Genomic DNA, 18,142 nt, shown 5'->3' on the forward strand with positions numbered 1-18,142 from the left:
TATTTATCAAAAGCATGAGGAGGCATTGTAATACCTCTTCTGAACTTCTTGAGTCTTACTACTGACAAATATAACCATATTGTAATAAAAAACTAAAACTTACTCTGACACTAATAAAAACCTGATGAAAACTAAACACCACAAGAAACCACAAAACTGAAATAAGCAAGCCCACTGTGGAAACTAAAACTAAACTTAATTAAAAATTATCTATTAATTAATTAAAACCGGATAAAAATAAAAACTAATTAAACATACAAAACAATAGCTTTACATACTTATTTGAGCATTTTTGATTTTGTCACTTTAAGAAAAACCTGTTATTGTAGTATGAAATCTAGAAACTGCTCATCTGTTTTGGCCTGAGATTGTTTGGATGCAGCACAAATGTGTTGCCTTCGCAGTAACTTAATCTCCTCCACATGTGTTGAACGCACATTGTGTTCAGACTAAACGCACCTTCAGCAGATTCTGTCTCTCCCTCCCGCTGATTCTCTCTCTCTCTCTCTCTCACACACACACACACACACACAGACAAGGAAACAATGCCCCTGTAAGAGGATCCTGAGTGACCTCTGAGCTCACCTTTCGTCTTGTGGTATGTAAACTCGTGGTTAGTGAGACGAAACCATCGCTTCTTGAAGTTCTTCATTCCAAACCGGTTTCTCCCCTGTGCCCTCTTTATCATAAATCTGAGGAGAAATTGGCGAGAGAAATATGACTGAAAACCCTGACAGATGAGCTCATGTTTCACAGAATTTTTTATCACAATATTTTTTATTTATCTGGCACAATGCATCCATATACATGTCTACAGTACTATATGTAAAAGACCATTGTGAATATAAAATAATTACTTTGCATAATACAAATCCTGTGCAGTTACTAGTCGGCATTTATCATTCCGTTCACTTGCTTGCAGTTCCTTGTACTCACTGTTGCTGTACACGTAAAACACTTACAGTACTCGATTCAACAGTATGAGTACCTGTGTTTTTGCATATTTTAACCAATGACCTAAAAACTGTGTATAAATACCTACTGACTTTTTGCCAAATCATAACACAAGATTTTAGTTTTCCTTCCAAACAGCCACTGGTTTCAAATATTGTTTCAGTGCATTATAATAATCAACTTGCAAAGACAACAATTCAGTGTCATGTTTATTTTTGTTGGTGTGTTATGGCCCAACCCTCTGAGCATCCTTTTTAATGCAAGGTAGTGATGTGGTCACAGTCTGCACAAAGGGTATAAAGGGTCAGGATGCGGGATCCCAGAAATGTTTGTACAGTAACCAAACCCTGCTGTCACTGTCACACCAAGCATGTCTGGCACGGCGAGGATCGAGAAGGGCTGTCAGCACTACAGAGGGCTTAAAGGCGTTAACACTTTACTTTATACCATCATAGTCGCTGTACACTCAGTCTGCTGCCATGTAAAATGCAGTGCAACAGACAGGCCGCTTATTGACCGGATATAAAGTAAAGTGAAGCAGCATCTACAGCAGCGCGTGTTGGTGGGAGAGAAAATGGCTGGCTTGGTTTAGGGAGGTACAGTGCACACACACGGGGGGGTCACAAGGGCAAAGCCGTCATTCAGAGAAGCTCTTACCTGCCCTTCGTGCCTTTTGACCCCTTCCCATCAACCCTCTTTATAGTGAGTTTTACACTCCTACGCCCGGTAGCAGAAACAAAAGAGGGTGGGGATGTTGATGAGCGAGGCGCTGGCACAACTCCGCCTTTACAGCCTCATTAGAAATATCATTACAACAGAAGCCCATGTGTTGTTAGAGAGGGCTCACTTTACAGCCTCGTTACTCCAACTGCTCATTTTGTTAATCAATCAGATCACAAGGGCTCAAACATGTGAAGGTAAAATCCAGCTCCACTTCAGTGACAACTCAAAGGAAACAGTGTGACATTTTGTGAAAGTATTCGTTTTCTGGCAGAGAGTTGAATGAAAGGACTGCTACAACTCTTGTGTCTGTATGTTAAATATAAAGCTACAGCCAGCAGCCAGCGTACTTACCAACTGTCACGTGTCCCTTCCAGGGGTCACAATTCTCACATATTTTTCCCAATTTATGACATTTTTTTTCCTTTTCCTTACTACAACCTGTCTCCGGCAGCCCTAAAAGTCTACGGTCTCCCGGACAACAAAACAGCTACACAAAATGTTTTGTGGAATGGGGTTTCCTCCTCAGTGAGAGAGACGGAGAGTATTAAGAGAAATAAATACTCTAAATACTAGATAAATACTAATACCATAAATTTCACCTGTCCTGGAAAGCAGAATTCTCATATCTTACATAAAAGGCATGTGATAAAATGAAGGACGTGAGTATTAGTTGATGCCAGAGAGTTACATTTTATGATGTAACTATGTTCGGATTAAACAAACAATGTACAACATGTGTAACCTTTGCACAGAGATAGGCTGTCTCACCGGCTGCTGTCCACAGATACAAATCAATTATAGTGACATGTGAGTGGTGTCAATCAGAAGAAAAATACTTCTAAAACCTCCTTCATTCAAACTGCCATAACCATCTTAAATAAAAGGTAATGATCAATACATCTATGCCACTTTGCACACAGCAGTATACTGAGATTTGTATTTGTCTAAATTATTGTATTAGGTATTTTCTCTGTTTTATTTTTAGGAACACATGCTCTATATTTATTGTCAAAGTTTGTTTTGCATTGTATGTTGAGCCACATTTGTTCTGTCATGACAGACAATAAAGTTTTCTGAATCTGAATCTTCTCATCTAGCTCTCTGCCAGGAAATGAATATTTCCAAAAAATATCAAACTATTCCTCTTCATTATCTGGACAGTTGAGTCAACCCAACTGTGTGACGCTAGAAACAAGTGCCAAGACAACCTTAAAAGTATACTATGCAGGATTTTCCTAAAAACTTCAGAACCCACTACAAATGTGTATTTACCTCTCGAGACCTGTCTTTTTTTTCATATCTTCTTCTAATTTACAAAGAAGCTGCAAAAACTGCATAAACAATACTAAAAAAATGCAAATATAGCAAGGCAAAACGTCAAGTTTCACTTTCACCGTCGCTGATGATCCTGTTTACAAACAGTCAGCGACTATTCCTGCATAGTAAACCTTTAATAAGATGGTAAAAAGACAAACATTGAAGCTGCATATTGGAAGTAAGAAGGTGATTAATGTTACTTATTTAATATCACAGATATAAGACTTCTTAGCAGTGGTGTTGAAAGATCTGTTACATTTTTTTAGTCATGTTTTTTAATTTAGGTTTTTTTTTTCATGAATATGAGCTTAACAATAAGTCGTCTCCTTACCCTTCTTTGAGCATGATCGGTGTTTCAATACTCTTCTGATCCCATTTGCCCGAGGTGGAGATCAGGTCCAGGAACTGTGAAGGAAATCAAAGCATGTCTTATAGTATCTTTGTCAAATGTCTCCACACTTTCACTACCTATCTGACATACAAGACAAAGCGGATATCTGTTCGCTGGTCTTCAAACTGACTGAGATTTATTGCACGTAACACAGAACAAAGCCAACACTTACATTCTTCACAGCGTCTGCATATTTCTGCTCATTGAAGTAGTCGTAAAATGCAGCCATGTAAGACTCTTTGAAATTGGCCTTGAAAGAAATTAAGTAAGTGAGAAGAAAGAGTGACAGAGAGAGAAAAAGGAAGATAAGCAAGTTGTGCTTAAAATGTAACTTTTTCTGACTGAAATTCAGTCACAGAAATGAAAATAGGGAAAAAAAGGACTTTATTCAGAGAAACTCACAGATTTAGACTTGGCGAGACTTCCCAGGGTCTGGATCGTCTTGGAGATGAGGGTGAGAGTTCGAGAGGTGGCGGGATCCTGGAGAGAGAACAGAGACAAAATCGAACCTTGAGAAATCAGTGATTATACTTGACCACATTATAAAAGCTTTGCATTTGTAATATAGAGTGGACCTGGTGGGGTCATATAAACAGCTCTTTTTGGTGAGTTTCCAGCTTTGATGAACCTGACGGCTGATATAACAGAAAACAGCCACTTTGTGGATTTCTGTCGTGTAGCTGCAATTGCAGCATTACGCTGATGTGGTGGCACTGCATCATAATCAGCATAATGCACCGAGAAAGGCGCTGCCAAAACGTCCAAAGAGGAAGAAAAGAGCCGTATGTTCTGGGATTGCAGCTAAACGAGGACCAGCTCAGTGGGCCACAGTGTTTCCACCAGTAACATCTTACCACCACAAAAAAAACACAAAAACCCTTCTTTTTCCTGCTGGTCGATGATATTTCCATATTGCCCGTTGGGGTTTATAAATGCTGCCGCAGACTCAGCATTTGTGAAAAATTATCCTGTACTGAGACTACAAGGTTTAGCCCAAACTGGTTTTAATCCACTTCATTGAATAGAGAAGATCAAAAAGACATCTGTAAAACATGATACGATTTCATCATGAGAGCATTACTGCCACATTTACTGGCAAAATTAAATAATTTAAATAGGAAGTAAACTCATCAAAATAAATTACATGAAAAAGAACAGGCTGTGTTATAAAAGTGTCTTGTAAAAGTGTGTGAGAGGATATTACTTAAAATACATAAAAATACAAAAAAAAAACATTAAAAATATATTAAAATTATTTTTTAAAGGCTTCAAAAACAGGAGAAGATTTACATTTGTGTTATTTGTGTTTATATTCTCAGTTCAAAACAGCTTAAACAAGCCACATGATCTGCTAGTTTAGTACACAAACAAATATTACTTGGACCACAGAAAACTGCAGATGAGACAGACATTTAATATCCAGGAATTCGCATTACAGACACAATCTATGCAACCATTTGGTCACAATATATCAATAATTGTAGATTTATTTTCCAATAATATAATTTTTTAATAAGTTATAAATTGTGTGATGTGTAAAAGTGTTTCCTTGAGCCAAGGGAAGGCTCGGTACACATGCATGTGTGTGCTCGTGATCAGGATGGTAACGCGACCGGCTCATTTTGAACCAAGAAAAATCCCGTTAAGCTTTTACACCGAAAGACATGAGAGCTCCTTGATGTTTAAATTTAAACAGAAAAAAATGATCTAAAAACTAACTCTGCTGGGGAAAATAACATGACATAATGGAAAGCTACTGTTTCCAAAGTCTAGAATGAACTTTAAATATTATCTTAATATCTTTCTATTTTTACATTCTTAGCTGCATTTAGCATTTCATCAGCACTTATTTTTGGAGGGACATGTTCATATGCAAACAAATTGGTTGCGTGTTTGTTTTAAAAACCAAACTCACTGGATGGTGCGGCCGTAGGTGGAACAAGTTGGGGGAGAGGATGGCTGGAGCGAAAAAACGCAGGAAGATGAAGCTGCTCACCGCTGTGTATCGTACATCTTGGTCAACTAGAGAGCAGAAGGAGAAAAAAAAAGATTTATCTGACAAACATTTGACAAAATTACATGTACGACAAGCAGTGTGGAAGAAGAACAGCGAATCTGTTCGATGTACTGTCTAAATGATATAGAAAATTAATTTTATTCTTAAATAACTTGACATTTTTTAGGGCTGTTAGCATTAACACGTTAATTATGAGGCAATTATGGTCTGTAATTAACACGTACATTTTTTAATCATTAATTTCCGATATCCCTGTCGTTAAGAGGCTGTGCCAGTGTTGTGTTGAATACTGTTTCCACGTTAATAGGTGTCCCCCATCTAAACTAGACCCAAGCTCGTAGTTTTTTATGATGTGTGGACGTACATAATTTTATTTATTATTTAGAATTTTTTGGTATCTTTTATGTATCTTTTATCCATTTTTATATATATTTAGTTTCTTATATTTGTGTTATTCCCTCTTTCATCCTCCCCCCCTTTTGTTATTCAAGATGTCATTTTAGTAACTTTAAATGGTAAACCATAGGAGCTACATAACTGATCCTTTCTCTGCCCCTCCTGAGCATGTGAAATACACCCTTTTTATTCTAATGTAATTTAATTTAATTAAAAAATAACCATATGTGATTTTAATAAGGAGAACTTGAGCTATTTTTTACTCACCTAGTCCATGTGCACCAGTGCCCCTACAAAACCTAACCACTGAGGTGGGAACTATGCATTGACGGGAGGAAACACTACTTGATGGGGGAACACAGTTTGGTACAACACCAGACTTAGTTTTAAAGCTGGAGTGATGATATAGTTATCATAAGAAACTAGAAGACCTGAGGAATCCTGTGGGACCAACTATGTCGTGTTAGCTTCTCAGTAAGGGCGGAATAATGCTCCAAAGTTAGGCTAAATTGTGGAAATGTAAAAACGACATGGCCGTTTTACTCAAGATATCTGAATAAAAATGGGCTCTGTGGATATCCATGAGTCTCCCCTTTACAGACATGCACACTTTATGCTATTTCCATACATTTTTTTTGCTGTCATTTGATTCCTAATAAAGACAAATAGGTAAGAATCACTTCTCCTTGTCAATATGGACATAAAAACTAGTTTGAAATATAAAGTAATGGAATTGAAAACATGTTTTAAAAATGTGATTAGTCACAATTAAATATAGAAATTTAGAGATAATTTGTTTTCACAACAGCTTGCACATCTTGTGGCTGCGGCGCCCTGTGACGGCCAACAGGAGGCAGCACAGTATGCGACACTGGCTGCACACACTCCACACACTACACATCTCCATAATGAGTGTGTGGGAGGCTTAAGTGTTTTCAGGTTTGACACAAATAGCAGAGTACGAAAAGAAGAAAGTGTCCTTGGACACATCTTGCACATCCTGTTCTTTATTGTCTGTTTCCTGTTCCTTAATAGCAGCTTGCTTTCTTTCCTCCGTCTAATGGTAGGTCTGTCAGGAGGTGAGTTACCTTGGAAACGAGTGGCAGCGGACTCTCTCAAAGAGAAGAAGATATCACACATGACAGTGGGGCAGCGGACACCAGAGGTGGTGATAACATTGAAGATACGATCCACGTACTGACGGAGGTTTTCCTAAGGAGAGGAGGCAGGGCAGATGTGTCAGATAACACACACACACACACACACACACACACACACACACACACACACACACACACAACAAACATCTTCTTACCCTGTTGGTGTCCAGGTTCTCAGACTCTTTCAGCTTCACTGGGTCGATTTCACAGGGTTTGTGTTCTGTGCAGATCTGTGAGGAATTATCAAAGTATTGAAATATCAATTCATACCTGATTTAGCTACAGAGAAAGATGTGACACGACTGAAATCAAGACATAAATAGAATGTGACGAAAACAAATATGTAAGTATTGCAGCGTTATACCTCATCTATGATGGGTTTGAGTGTGACCTGCAGATAGTGCATTCCTGCCAGCTTCATGGTCTCGTCAATGCACTTGGAAGTCAGCGAGTTTCCCCGGAAAATGGTGTTAGGATCCCTACGCAGAGAACAAATTGAAAAATCTTGCTGTTTATTAAGCTGCAGTTTTTTAATAAGCAATAATAAATTACATCACTGTGGCTGCCTATATTTTAAGAGCCAAGTCAAAATGCTAAGCTACTTGATTTTCCCATACAACCTGATGAACTCATTTCTACAGTCACTTTAATTAATATGATTTAAGAATAAATCTGCACCTGATTTATTACTGAAATAAATCCCCATCCATTTAACACTCAGAGGGTTTATGTTTAAGATTGTTTCATATAATTGCTAACAACAATGAAAATGCACATACATGTCAATGAAGGATAAGATGTCAGCAAAATTAGAGATGGATATATGTTATTTAATATATTAAAGGTTTAGGTTTAAGATTTATTTCAGGTGATATAAGACTGGAAATATAATAAGTATGTTTTCTTTAGTGTATAATAACCTGAAAATAAAGAATTGTTGAGAGATTTGAGAGAATGAGAGATTTATATATCTACACAGAACAGACAAACCAAACACTGGCTCTAAGTAGGGCAATTTGCTTTTTTTGCATTTGTCAGAAAATCAGTGATTTTTTTAACATGAAACTGCCTTATTCAGTGTTTTTATTCAGAGTTTAAATCACCAGGTCGGTTTGTCTTGGAAAGGAAGAAATCTCTGCGGAGAATTTTGCTCCCAATAAAAATCTCCTGAACATCTGGATCTTAATTTATAAAGAGAAAAGGGGAACACACATTAGCAGGTGCTGGGCCGACAGCCTCTCTCTGACATGCTGAACACCATCTACGAAACACTGATTTGTGATGGGAAGCTGCCTTATTCAGTATTCAGTCAGTATTCATCCGTTTTCCAAGAGGAGGAGATCTCTGCGGATGATTCAGCTCCCAGTAAAAACTTCAGCTGGTTGAAATCTGCAATCCTCCCTCTAAATCTTCAACACTGCTAACTGACTGAATCTTGACAAGCATTAGTCGATTAGCTGTAGTTTCTGGTGTTGTTCGAAGATAAAAGAGGTAACGAGACACTCACTGTGTGCGGTTAACTTCAGCGTGAGCAATGGCGCTGATAAAAGGCACAATCTTGCCATAGTGGAGAAACAGTCGCACAAGGGGAATGGCAGCTTCTTGTTTTTCTCGACACACCTCCCCGAGAGTGTACGCCGTGGATGCCGACACGGGCTGAACAGAGAGGAGGAAGCAGAGCATTCAGACAGTGAAGTGTGAAGCTGTAAATAGCACAAGATGCTGCTGCAGGACGTCATACACACACACACCTCTACATTAGCAGAGTGCAGCAGCAGATCTCTGAGGGGAGTGTAGTGTTCGGAGGGGAAGACGTGGTCTTCAGTGTAAACGATGTTCAGACGCAGAGAGCCGAGCTCTTCTACTTTCACTGACTTCCCTCCGTTCTCTCTCGGCTGGAGAAAGTACCTGAAGAAGAAAACGTATATAAACTCACAGATCACACTAATCAGATCTTCTCACTGATTGGATTGTGATGAAAGCTGAAGAGATGATGCAACAATTTTCTTTAAACATTTAAAGATTAGACACGCAATAGTGCTAAAACATTTGTTTAAGCCTTTGAAGCCTGTGACTTTTCTCGTGCCGCTTTCAGACATCTTTCACAATTATTTAAACCTTTGAACAACCTTTGAGCAAACTGGTGTGATTTCTGTCAAACATATGGGGAAAAAGGCAAAAAGCAACTTGGACAGAAAAGTTTCACAAATTACAAGAAATTAGTAGATTTAGAAAATTATTTCATTTTTATATGAATAAAATAAATATTTTTATTTTTTGCAAGGGAAAAAATATATTTATAGCTAATTATCATGACTATTTATTTGAATTATGTGTCAGAACTATTATATTTTTTTTCAAAGCTCATTTTCCAGGTCATTTGCTTCTTTTTTAGTTTTCTTTCATTTTTTTAAACTAATTTTCACAATTTTTGAGTCAGTTCTTTTTTTGTTGCTCATTGCCTTCTTCCCATGTTTTTGAAAGAAGTCAAGCCAAATTGCTCAAGTCTCAAAGGGGTTAAAGCTGCATCAATTAATATTTTTATATTAGCAGAAATAAAAACGTCTACGGTCCTAAAGTTGTTGCTTGACCGACAAACCCATCAAGAAATATCACGAGTTGTGTCTTTTAGGTTTGGTCTTAAGGCCCCACAACTTTATTGTATGGTTCCAAATGAAGTAGCTTTGTGTCTAATTGATGTATAAATAACAGTAAATAAGCAACATTTTACTAACATGCTGACCTTATCAGTCTTATAGGTCATTATATGTCAATATTGTGTTTACAGCTTGTCCTAGTGCCGCCAGTTCAGTCAAATAATTAAAAAAAAATTTTACAAATTCATTAAAAGAAAAAGTAATATTATAGACTGAATCACTGTAACGTTGAGCTAATGACAATAACTTCTGGGTAGACAACTAGCATTGAGATAAATTGTAAACCGTAGCCGTAACATTCAAAAATATATAGTTAAACACAGTGATCCTAAATATCTGATGTCTCTGCTATGCACATTTAATTTACCGTGTTGCTTTGGTAGCATCTTTGATAAACAAAATTTACTGGCACAAAAGCTGAGTGTATTTAAACCACCTAGACAAATCAACATCAGTTTATGTGTATGTTATATGTGTCATATTTTCCCAGCTTTACCTTACAAACTAACTGGCTGAGGCAGCGGTAGACCTGCAGCTTCTGTGTTCAGCAAAGTAAAATGATTGGTCTTGTCAATGGAGTAAAGCCATGAAAATATCTTAAATATAATATTCACTTAAATTTGTGTTTTTACGTTTTTAGATGGCTAAAATTAAATCCATGGAGATAACATTAGCTCTGTGCCATTTTATTTTATGTGTGTGACACAGGGGTTTTCAATCCGGAAGTCATTGAAAACACACATTGTGATTTGGTCTATTCCCCTCTGACTGCACTGAAAAAACAATTTTTATTCTCTTTATTTACAAGTCAAAAGCAGTGATTCGATCAGTCATGGAAGCAAAGGGTTTTTCCAAAAGACATGAAAAACTAAAAAAGCCTCTGTTGGGTAGGCAATGTTTGAAAAGAGCATTCATGCTCAATAAAATCTACCCTGGTTAAACAGAAACTTTAAAGACGGTCAGTTGTCAGTGTTGATACTTGTTGCTATGGCTCTGCTGTTGCTGTGGAAACACATACTCAAAGTGTCAATGATGATAAAATCAAACGCACCCAGCCACAGCAGGGTGCTGTACAGTACTAGTTCAGTAGTAAACAAAACATAAAAAAAAACCAAAATGATTGACAGAGTGTGTTAAAGGAGATGATGTGTGAGCGATGCTCCTCTCACCATGCGTCGTGGACTCCAGCCTGACCCAACACCCGCAGAGGAACTCGCACACCTCCCAGGAACTCATCCCCGAATTTTAGGTTGCTGGCGTTCCACAGATCCACCCTGAACACAAACCACGGCATACAGTTCAGACATCGGAGAAGCTTCAGTGCTAATACTGACACACTTTCCTCAAAACACTCACCTCAGTGCCAGCTTGTCAACATCCTCTTCTTCTACATCAAACTGCCGCTTTGTGTAGCTTAATGGCCGCGTCACCTAGAAATGAAGCAGAGTAAATATTTAGCATACACTATTCAAAGGTCAGTTTTTCCTCCGGGTAAGTTACAAGGTCAACTATATTCCCAAAGCAGGCTGGTGAAAGCAGAGAAAGAACACTGAGACTAGAACTCAAACCAGAACCACAAATCAACTCGTTATCAAATTAAAAGCACTAAAATTCAGATATTTGTTTGACCACAAAACGGTTCACATCTGATACTATTACCGCACGGTATCCAAAAGTAGTTTGAAATGAAAGAAACTCAACAGGACTTGAGTGAATTTTTATATTTACAAAAAGAATTAGAGTGGAATGCTAGATAACACTGTATTACAGTCAAAGGAACATTAAAGGAATATCTGTACTGCATAAATTAAATTATTTAGAACATTTAACAAATTGAACACATCTTTAAATACAACATATTGAGGGGATTTTTTGTTTGTTTTTAATTTTTTATTGTGATTGATTTGTTTCAAATATATATATATATATAAATGTTTGATTTGATTGGTGTGTTAATGTTGACCACCAATGTGGAAAGTTTCCATTGAAAAGTATTTTGGTATGCTGTGATGACATGACCAGTGCACTGCCGGGAGTAAAGAATAAAAAAGGAAGCAGTCTGGTAAGGAGGGAGGATGGGATAGATGATAGGTCACAAAACAAAGGAATTTTCCTCTCTGAGTCATTTTAAAGTATGTCCTCAATATGTTTTCTTTCCTAAACCAAACTACAGTAGTTGTACTTGCCTAAACCCAACCTCCATAACTTTACCTTAAGTGCATTATTTTACGTTAAGTACATCATTCATGGGGCGCTTATTTGTAGGATATCACATCTTTTATATGATGGTAAATTTACATGTTTTTTCAAAAAAAAAAAATTCTTAATTTTACTATTGGTATTCACATATTTTGAAAGTCACCTATGTGACTATTTTCCAGCATTTTACAAACAAAACAATTCATCCAGAAAGTAAGGCAGATTAATAAGTAACGAAAATGGTTGGGAGCTGCAGCCATGATTGAGACATGAGGTGCTTCACTATTACATGCAAAACTTTTTTTCAAACTGCACACTACTATGTTGAAATTAGTTGTTGTTTTATTGTTGAGCCAAATCGAACTCTCAGCTCAACATCTGGCAGATTTGGATCCACATGGAATTTATCAGAGTCTGTTTAAGTTTGGAAAAATGAGAAAATAAAATCCAAAACAACAACAAAAGACAACAACCACATGAGAGCAACATGATAGATGGCCTGTGTCTGTGCATGGACGAGGGCCTCAGAGGGGGGCTGCAGGCAGAAAGCACCACAGGGTACGAGTCCCGTTCATGTAGTGGTCGGGGATAAATGAGACAGTCTTGTTGGATAGAAATCAATGGGCCAGATTGTTTGGTGGTTTGTCCGAATCAATCATACTCTTGTCCTGCCGTCTTTTGGTGCTGCAGCGGGGAGGCCAGAGGGAGGAGCGACGCAAAAATGTCAGAGCAGAGTGGCTGGTGAGCGAGGGTTAACGGGGGCAGTGTGAAAGACAGTGTGTGTGTGAGTGTATGAAAAATATCTATAAATATAAACTCATGAATATGAATAAATGTGAACTGTGACAACATTTCACGATTCAGTGATAAAAAATACAGCAAACATTTCTGTGTTTCCAATTGCTTTTGCTAATTTTCATGAATTTTTATTACACTCTCGGGCTGTTTCTGGACCTACAGATTGAACTTTTTACCTCCCGCCACAACGGATGCAAACAGTGTAGAAGTGGCAAGCAGCCCCCCTGTCTCTCACAGTCAGACTGAACTTGGATTAAACGGTAAAACTAGAAAGTGCTGATCAAACATGAACCAAAATTCTGTTACTGTATTGCCTATTTCTCGCCCAAAATGTTTTCAGAAACATTTTTTTGGCTAAAATACAAGAATTTGTGAACATGAAGAGGCATCGTACTGTTTCCTGTATTGTGAAAACAGAGACTGAAAAAAATTGACATCAAACGGTAAAACTAAGCAGGGCTGGTCAAATATGAACCAAAATTACTGCATTGTCTATTTCTTGCCTAAAATGTTTTGTTATGATGTTTTAAGTTACTCTTCAAGAGTGAAATTGCATTGTTTGTTAACATCTGGCCACCATATCGTTTTCAGAAAACCAACTTGCATACGTGACCAACCAGCATGAGCGTTAATCAGTTCGGTCTGGCACAGTGCATTCTGGTAGTTGTAGATCTTCCACCTCTTGAGAAAAAAAACCGAATGCCACAGCCCTTTTCCTCTGTTTTCTCTGATCATATAGCACTAATATCAAGAGTATCTGCATCTTTCCCTGCTTGACATCTCAGTTTTGTGAAACGACCATCTTTTCAGCACTGAAATACTTTTTAATATCTCAAAACCATTTATATTGCACATAAATCATTTTTTAAACTTTTTAATTGGAAGATTTTGGTTATAATAGTCACTTTGGTAAAGGGGCTGCTGCATCTTTAACCACCTGGAAAATGTGAGGTCAATTGCTGGGTGCAACTCTTGTGCCAACTCTGTGCCAACTTTCAAGAGCACAGAGGCATGTTGTGTCTGAGGTTGCTAAGCGACCAGGACCAGCATCAACTCATAGCCTACTAACCAGTAAAGAGCTGGTCTTCTGGCATGCTTTGTTCTTTGAAGTGTGTATGATAAAACTGTCTTTCGGACAGATGTAAAGCTCAGGGTAGCCCTGCACTAAAATCATCAACAGTATTTACCTATATTTACCTATATCTATATTATATTTTTGGCGACGGTGACAAAGTTTGTCACCGTCGCGCCCTTAAAAATAAGTGCTCAGAAACACTTGCACATCGCGACAGCATTACTCCCACTTTTCTAGTGTGCCATAGGTGACCATAGGTGTGTAAGATACTTACAAACAACAATTAAATTTAGTTCAATTGTTGAGATGTCCACATACTTTTGGCCATGTAGTGTTTTTATGAACCCTCACTAACTATACCTCTAGCTTTGACAGATACCCAACGTGAAAACACATCTTTACAATGACAAACAAGTTACTGGTAAACAGAAATATTCACCTCAAAATAGAAAACCTCCTCAAACTGTGGATTGTTGGTTTTCCTCTTCACTTTGGTTTTCTTGGCTTCCGACCTTTGAATCACAAAGAGGGAGATAATACCAAAGTTAAACATGCGACAGATAAAGTTGTGTGTGTTGAAATCATGTCTGATCGTGTTAGAGATCTGACCTTGAAGGTCCTAGTAAGGAGACAGCAGCGTAGGGATCACACTGGCCGTTAACGATTGGAAGACCTTGGCACTCCAACACTCTGTAGAAAGACACACAAACCATTAATGACGAAACATTGTACTCCACACACACACACACACACACACACACACACACACACACACACACCTGTAACACATTAACACACATTAACGTGATGCTAATTTAAATGCACCATAAGCACCGTCTGATCTCAAACCAGTACTCTAGTCTGACAAAAATATGTTGAATATTTATCTCCATCACAATTTTGGTTTTCCCCAAATAGATTAACATGATCAGCTGCAATACTGATGTTTAAAATTCATGCTCTGCTCATAGAAAACCTTTCTGCAAATAAAATAAGCTGCCTCCTAAACTGGCCAGCCTCCACTCTTGAGGACTGCACACACACCCTGCAGTGACAGTGTGTGAAAATCCAGAGTAGAAGAGAAATTTAGAACAGAGAGCAGACAGAGAAAACAAAAATCAAATGTCCAGAGCAAAAGCCGAAGAACTTCTTGAAGATGGATCATCATCAGTTGTTTGGAAGTATTTTGGATTTAGGGCAAGTGATTTTTGGCAAGAACAAATCCCATTGGGGCAGCAGTAGCTCAGTCCAAAGGGACTTGGCTTGGAGAACCAGAGGGTTGCTGGTTCAAGTTCCCAAACACACCAAGTATGGAGTGTGGACTGGTAGCTGGAGAGGTGCCAGTTGACCTCCTGGCCATTGCTGGGGGGCCTTTAAGGAAGGCACAGGACCCCAACTGCTTGGGACGCCTGTCCATTGGCAGCCCCCTCTAATATCTCTCCATTTAGTGCATGTGTATAGGTCCTGTTTGTGCATGTGTGTGTGTTTCAGGCCTGTTTGTATAATGTGAAATAACAAGAGTGAAAAAATAGAATTTCCCCTCTGGGATTAATAAAGTTTAACTTCAAAGAATGCAAGAGACTTTTTTTCTGCAAAGCAACACAACTGACTTGTTCATCCATTTGTGAAAACACCACCACAATCTCCAGTACGATGAACATACTGCCAACGTTACCTCACTGAAACCCCGTCCCTGTTCAACAACATCAACTCAAATCACTGTATCCATCTGCTTCTCAAAGACGGACTGAAATAACTAAGCGGTTGCATTCCAGTTGGCCAAAGTACGCAGCCATGATTAATGCTATAATGACATGTCAGGATGTATGCTATAAAAAAAATAATAATTTTGCCAAGTGCAAATACTTCTCTTTTTAGTGGTTTATAATGACAAAATGGACATACACAAACACAATTTGCAACCACATGAACATGTAGACCTTTAAAGTGTAAAAAAAAATTTAAAATGTGCAATATGTTTGTAGTACTTATTTAAGGTCAAATATTTGAGACGTTCTCTATCCATTTTTTCCAGTTCTTGACAAAGGTGTCTAGGTACTCAAATTTAAATTAATTCTCCCCATTATGTAAATATTATATACAAAGTCAATCTACAACACAATCAACACAAGGTATTTTTTTATTCAGACATTTCTTGGTGATTTCTTACAGGCCACCAGTTTGTCCAGACTAATCAGGTGCAAATACAGCTTTAAGTAGCTCAAAAACAATTTTGCGTCTACAAATATCCACATTATCTGGAGAAATAACTCTCCTGTATCAGTCTTCAGATAATTTTGGGAGAGCCGTGAAAATGTTTATTTTAAAAAAAAAAAGAATTTTTTGACATAAGCAGTCAACACATAAACATGCATTTGATTGTAACAATCTCTGTAAGTGTTTGAGTGAGTGAAAGAGTCCGACAATTACATGTAAAGAGAGCATCATATCAAGCAATCCAGTGAAACACCCCCTTTTCAAAACATAAAACATCTGTTTAATTCACACTGCAGCTCACTCCTACGCTGGGAGTCCTTGATAGTAAATTTTGGACCAAGTTAAGAGGTCTTTGAGAGATTTTCCAGCATGTAAAAGTGGCCCCTGGAGTCAGTGTAAGGTGTGTCTGTATGTATGTCTGTATGTATGTATGTATGTATGTATGTATGTAATATGGGCAGAAACAGAGAGAGGAACAGATGAAAAGAAATGGAGGGAGGTAATTCCATTTGAGCTGCTGGCGAAGAGTTGTGCCAATTTTAAATCCTGCGTGATCCAGAGACTACATACAGTACGCAGCACGGAGACCACTTGAGAGAGGCCGGAGAAAAAAAGAAAACAATAAAAAAACAAAAGAGAGCCTATCTTCAGACTTCTGACTGCATGACAGACAGATCAGACTAAGCACAAGGAAGATGAGAAAACAAAGCACAGGAAGGATTTAATCCTAAAACATATCTGATCATTAAAGGAAGAGGAAAGATTTCTTTCCAAATCACACTGCCTATATTTATACACTTTAATATCAATACTAAGCCACATACAATGAAGTCTTTTAAAACAATATTCAATTCAATTTAGCCCATTGTCACGAATCACAATTTGCCTCAGAGGGCTTTCCAGCATATGACATCCCTCTGTCCTTAGACCCTCACAGCGTCTAAGGAAAAACTCCCCCAAAAAACCCTTTATGTCGTAAAGGATACAATACATATCTTTATATTCAACTCAACATTATTATTGTTATAGATCATTTCACTGAAATTGCATTGCTAGGCAACAGCTGGGGTCCATGTTTACGTCCTGTCATCTGATGTCTTTCACATACTACAGTGTGCACTATACAGTATACCTGACATGTCGTTCAACAGACTTTTGTGTAGATGAACAGCAGTATGTGTCTTTTAGGAGCTGTAATAACCATGCCACTTTCTGAGAGCCTCCTTGCCAGCTGGAGAAGCGTAATTTTTTTTCCACCCAATAGCTCTACCGGTCATTAAAGAAATGTTTTTAAACTATTTTGAGCCTTGCAAAAAGACACTCCTACACTTCCTCTTTACTTCTTACATACTTACATATAAACTGAAGTGTTATGAATGTTGTAAAGCTGTCTAGACGTAGTCCATTATGAATGTTGTCAGCTACAGCAGTGCATTGTGCCATGCCAGCATAGTGTCCAGTGTTTGCATTCTGCAATATTTCACTGGAAATACTACGTGGTCAAACAAGCCCGCCATACTTAAAAGAATCACAAATAATGCTTTAATTTGCTCACTATTATGTTACTATGGATTTTTGGATGCAGCCAAACAATGCAAAACATTGCAACAGGAAATGGAAAGGGACCAATTTAGAATGTTTATTTTGTCATGAGTAAAATAATCTTTAATTGCATACGATGCACAGATTTGTCGGCTCGAGTCGTACCTGCTAAAATATTTAATAGTAGACAATTAAATCTAAAGGTTATGTTCACAAGTACGCATGGGGATTTAAGCTGTTTCGCACTGTTCACTGTACCAACACATTCTCACCGACAAATTGTAGAATACAGACACTTGGTCAGTGGCCCTAGAAACATCAAAATATGGATGACTCTTAGTCCTCCCCTCCTATGCTCAGGGACGCCGTTTTAATATACATTCCTTACATGCATTGCCTCTTTAAAATAAACTTTCACAGGAAATGTATAGTTTCAGGCAAAAAAACAATGTGGCTGAGCTTACAAAAGACATCATGGTTGGGTTTCGAATCAGGTGGTTTTGTAACATCACGTCTTATACGTCAAAAGCATAATATGTTACACATACTAGGTAACAAATTTTGTTTTGCACAGGAAACGGCCAGCAGTCTCTTGTGTGAAAGTCCGGAGTTTGTTTGACAAATCCACCTCCCCAACCACCCACTCTATGTAGACTGTCTTGCTCTTTTGTACTATGACTGTTGCCTGGAGCGCCA

The 18,142-nt window shown here is 38.0% G+C and overlaps 1 protein-coding gene across 2 annotated transcripts in view; it reads right to left on the reverse strand.

Annotated features, from left to right (window-relative positions):
* Positions 1-18,142, reverse strand: part of rasa3 (RAS p21 protein activator 3) — a 59,788-nt gene that overhangs the window by 8,185 nt on the left and 33,461 nt on the right. Inside the window, exons 6-20 of one of the 2 annotated variants that reach the window (XM_088075983.1) lie at positions 14,297-14,377; positions 14,127-14,199; positions 10,972-11,045; positions 10,785-10,889; positions 8,710-8,866; positions 8,466-8,614; positions 7,323-7,437; positions 7,114-7,188; positions 6,887-7,010; positions 5,301-5,407; positions 3,788-3,865; positions 3,558-3,635; positions 3,326-3,399; positions 1,612-1,671; positions 586-692 (exon numbers count right to left, since the gene is read on the reverse strand). In XM_088075983.1, coding sequence (XP_087932109.1) covers positions 586-692; positions 1,612-1,671; positions 3,326-3,399; positions 3,558-3,635; positions 3,788-3,865; positions 5,301-5,407; positions 6,887-7,010; positions 7,114-7,188; positions 7,323-7,437; positions 8,466-8,614; positions 8,710-8,866; positions 10,785-10,889; positions 10,972-11,045; positions 14,127-14,199; positions 14,297-14,377 — 1,457 coding nt within the window. The remainder of the gene's footprint in view (positions 1-585; positions 693-1,611; positions 1,672-3,325; positions 3,400-3,557; positions 3,636-3,787; positions 3,866-5,300; positions 5,408-6,886; positions 7,011-7,113; positions 7,189-7,322; positions 7,438-8,465; positions 8,615-8,709; positions 8,867-10,784; positions 10,890-10,971; positions 11,046-14,126; positions 14,200-14,296; positions 14,378-18,142) is intronic. The other variant, XM_042492609.2, reaches the window with a different exon arrangement.

The sequence above is a fragment of the Plectropomus leopardus genome, chromosome 1, assembly GCF_026936395.1.
Source record: "Plectropomus leopardus strain MGB_pleo_1.0 chromosome 1, ASM2693639v1, whole genome shotgun sequence".
Taxonomy (NCBI): domain Eukaryota; kingdom Metazoa; phylum Chordata; class Actinopteri; order Perciformes; family Serranidae; genus Plectropomus; species Plectropomus leopardus.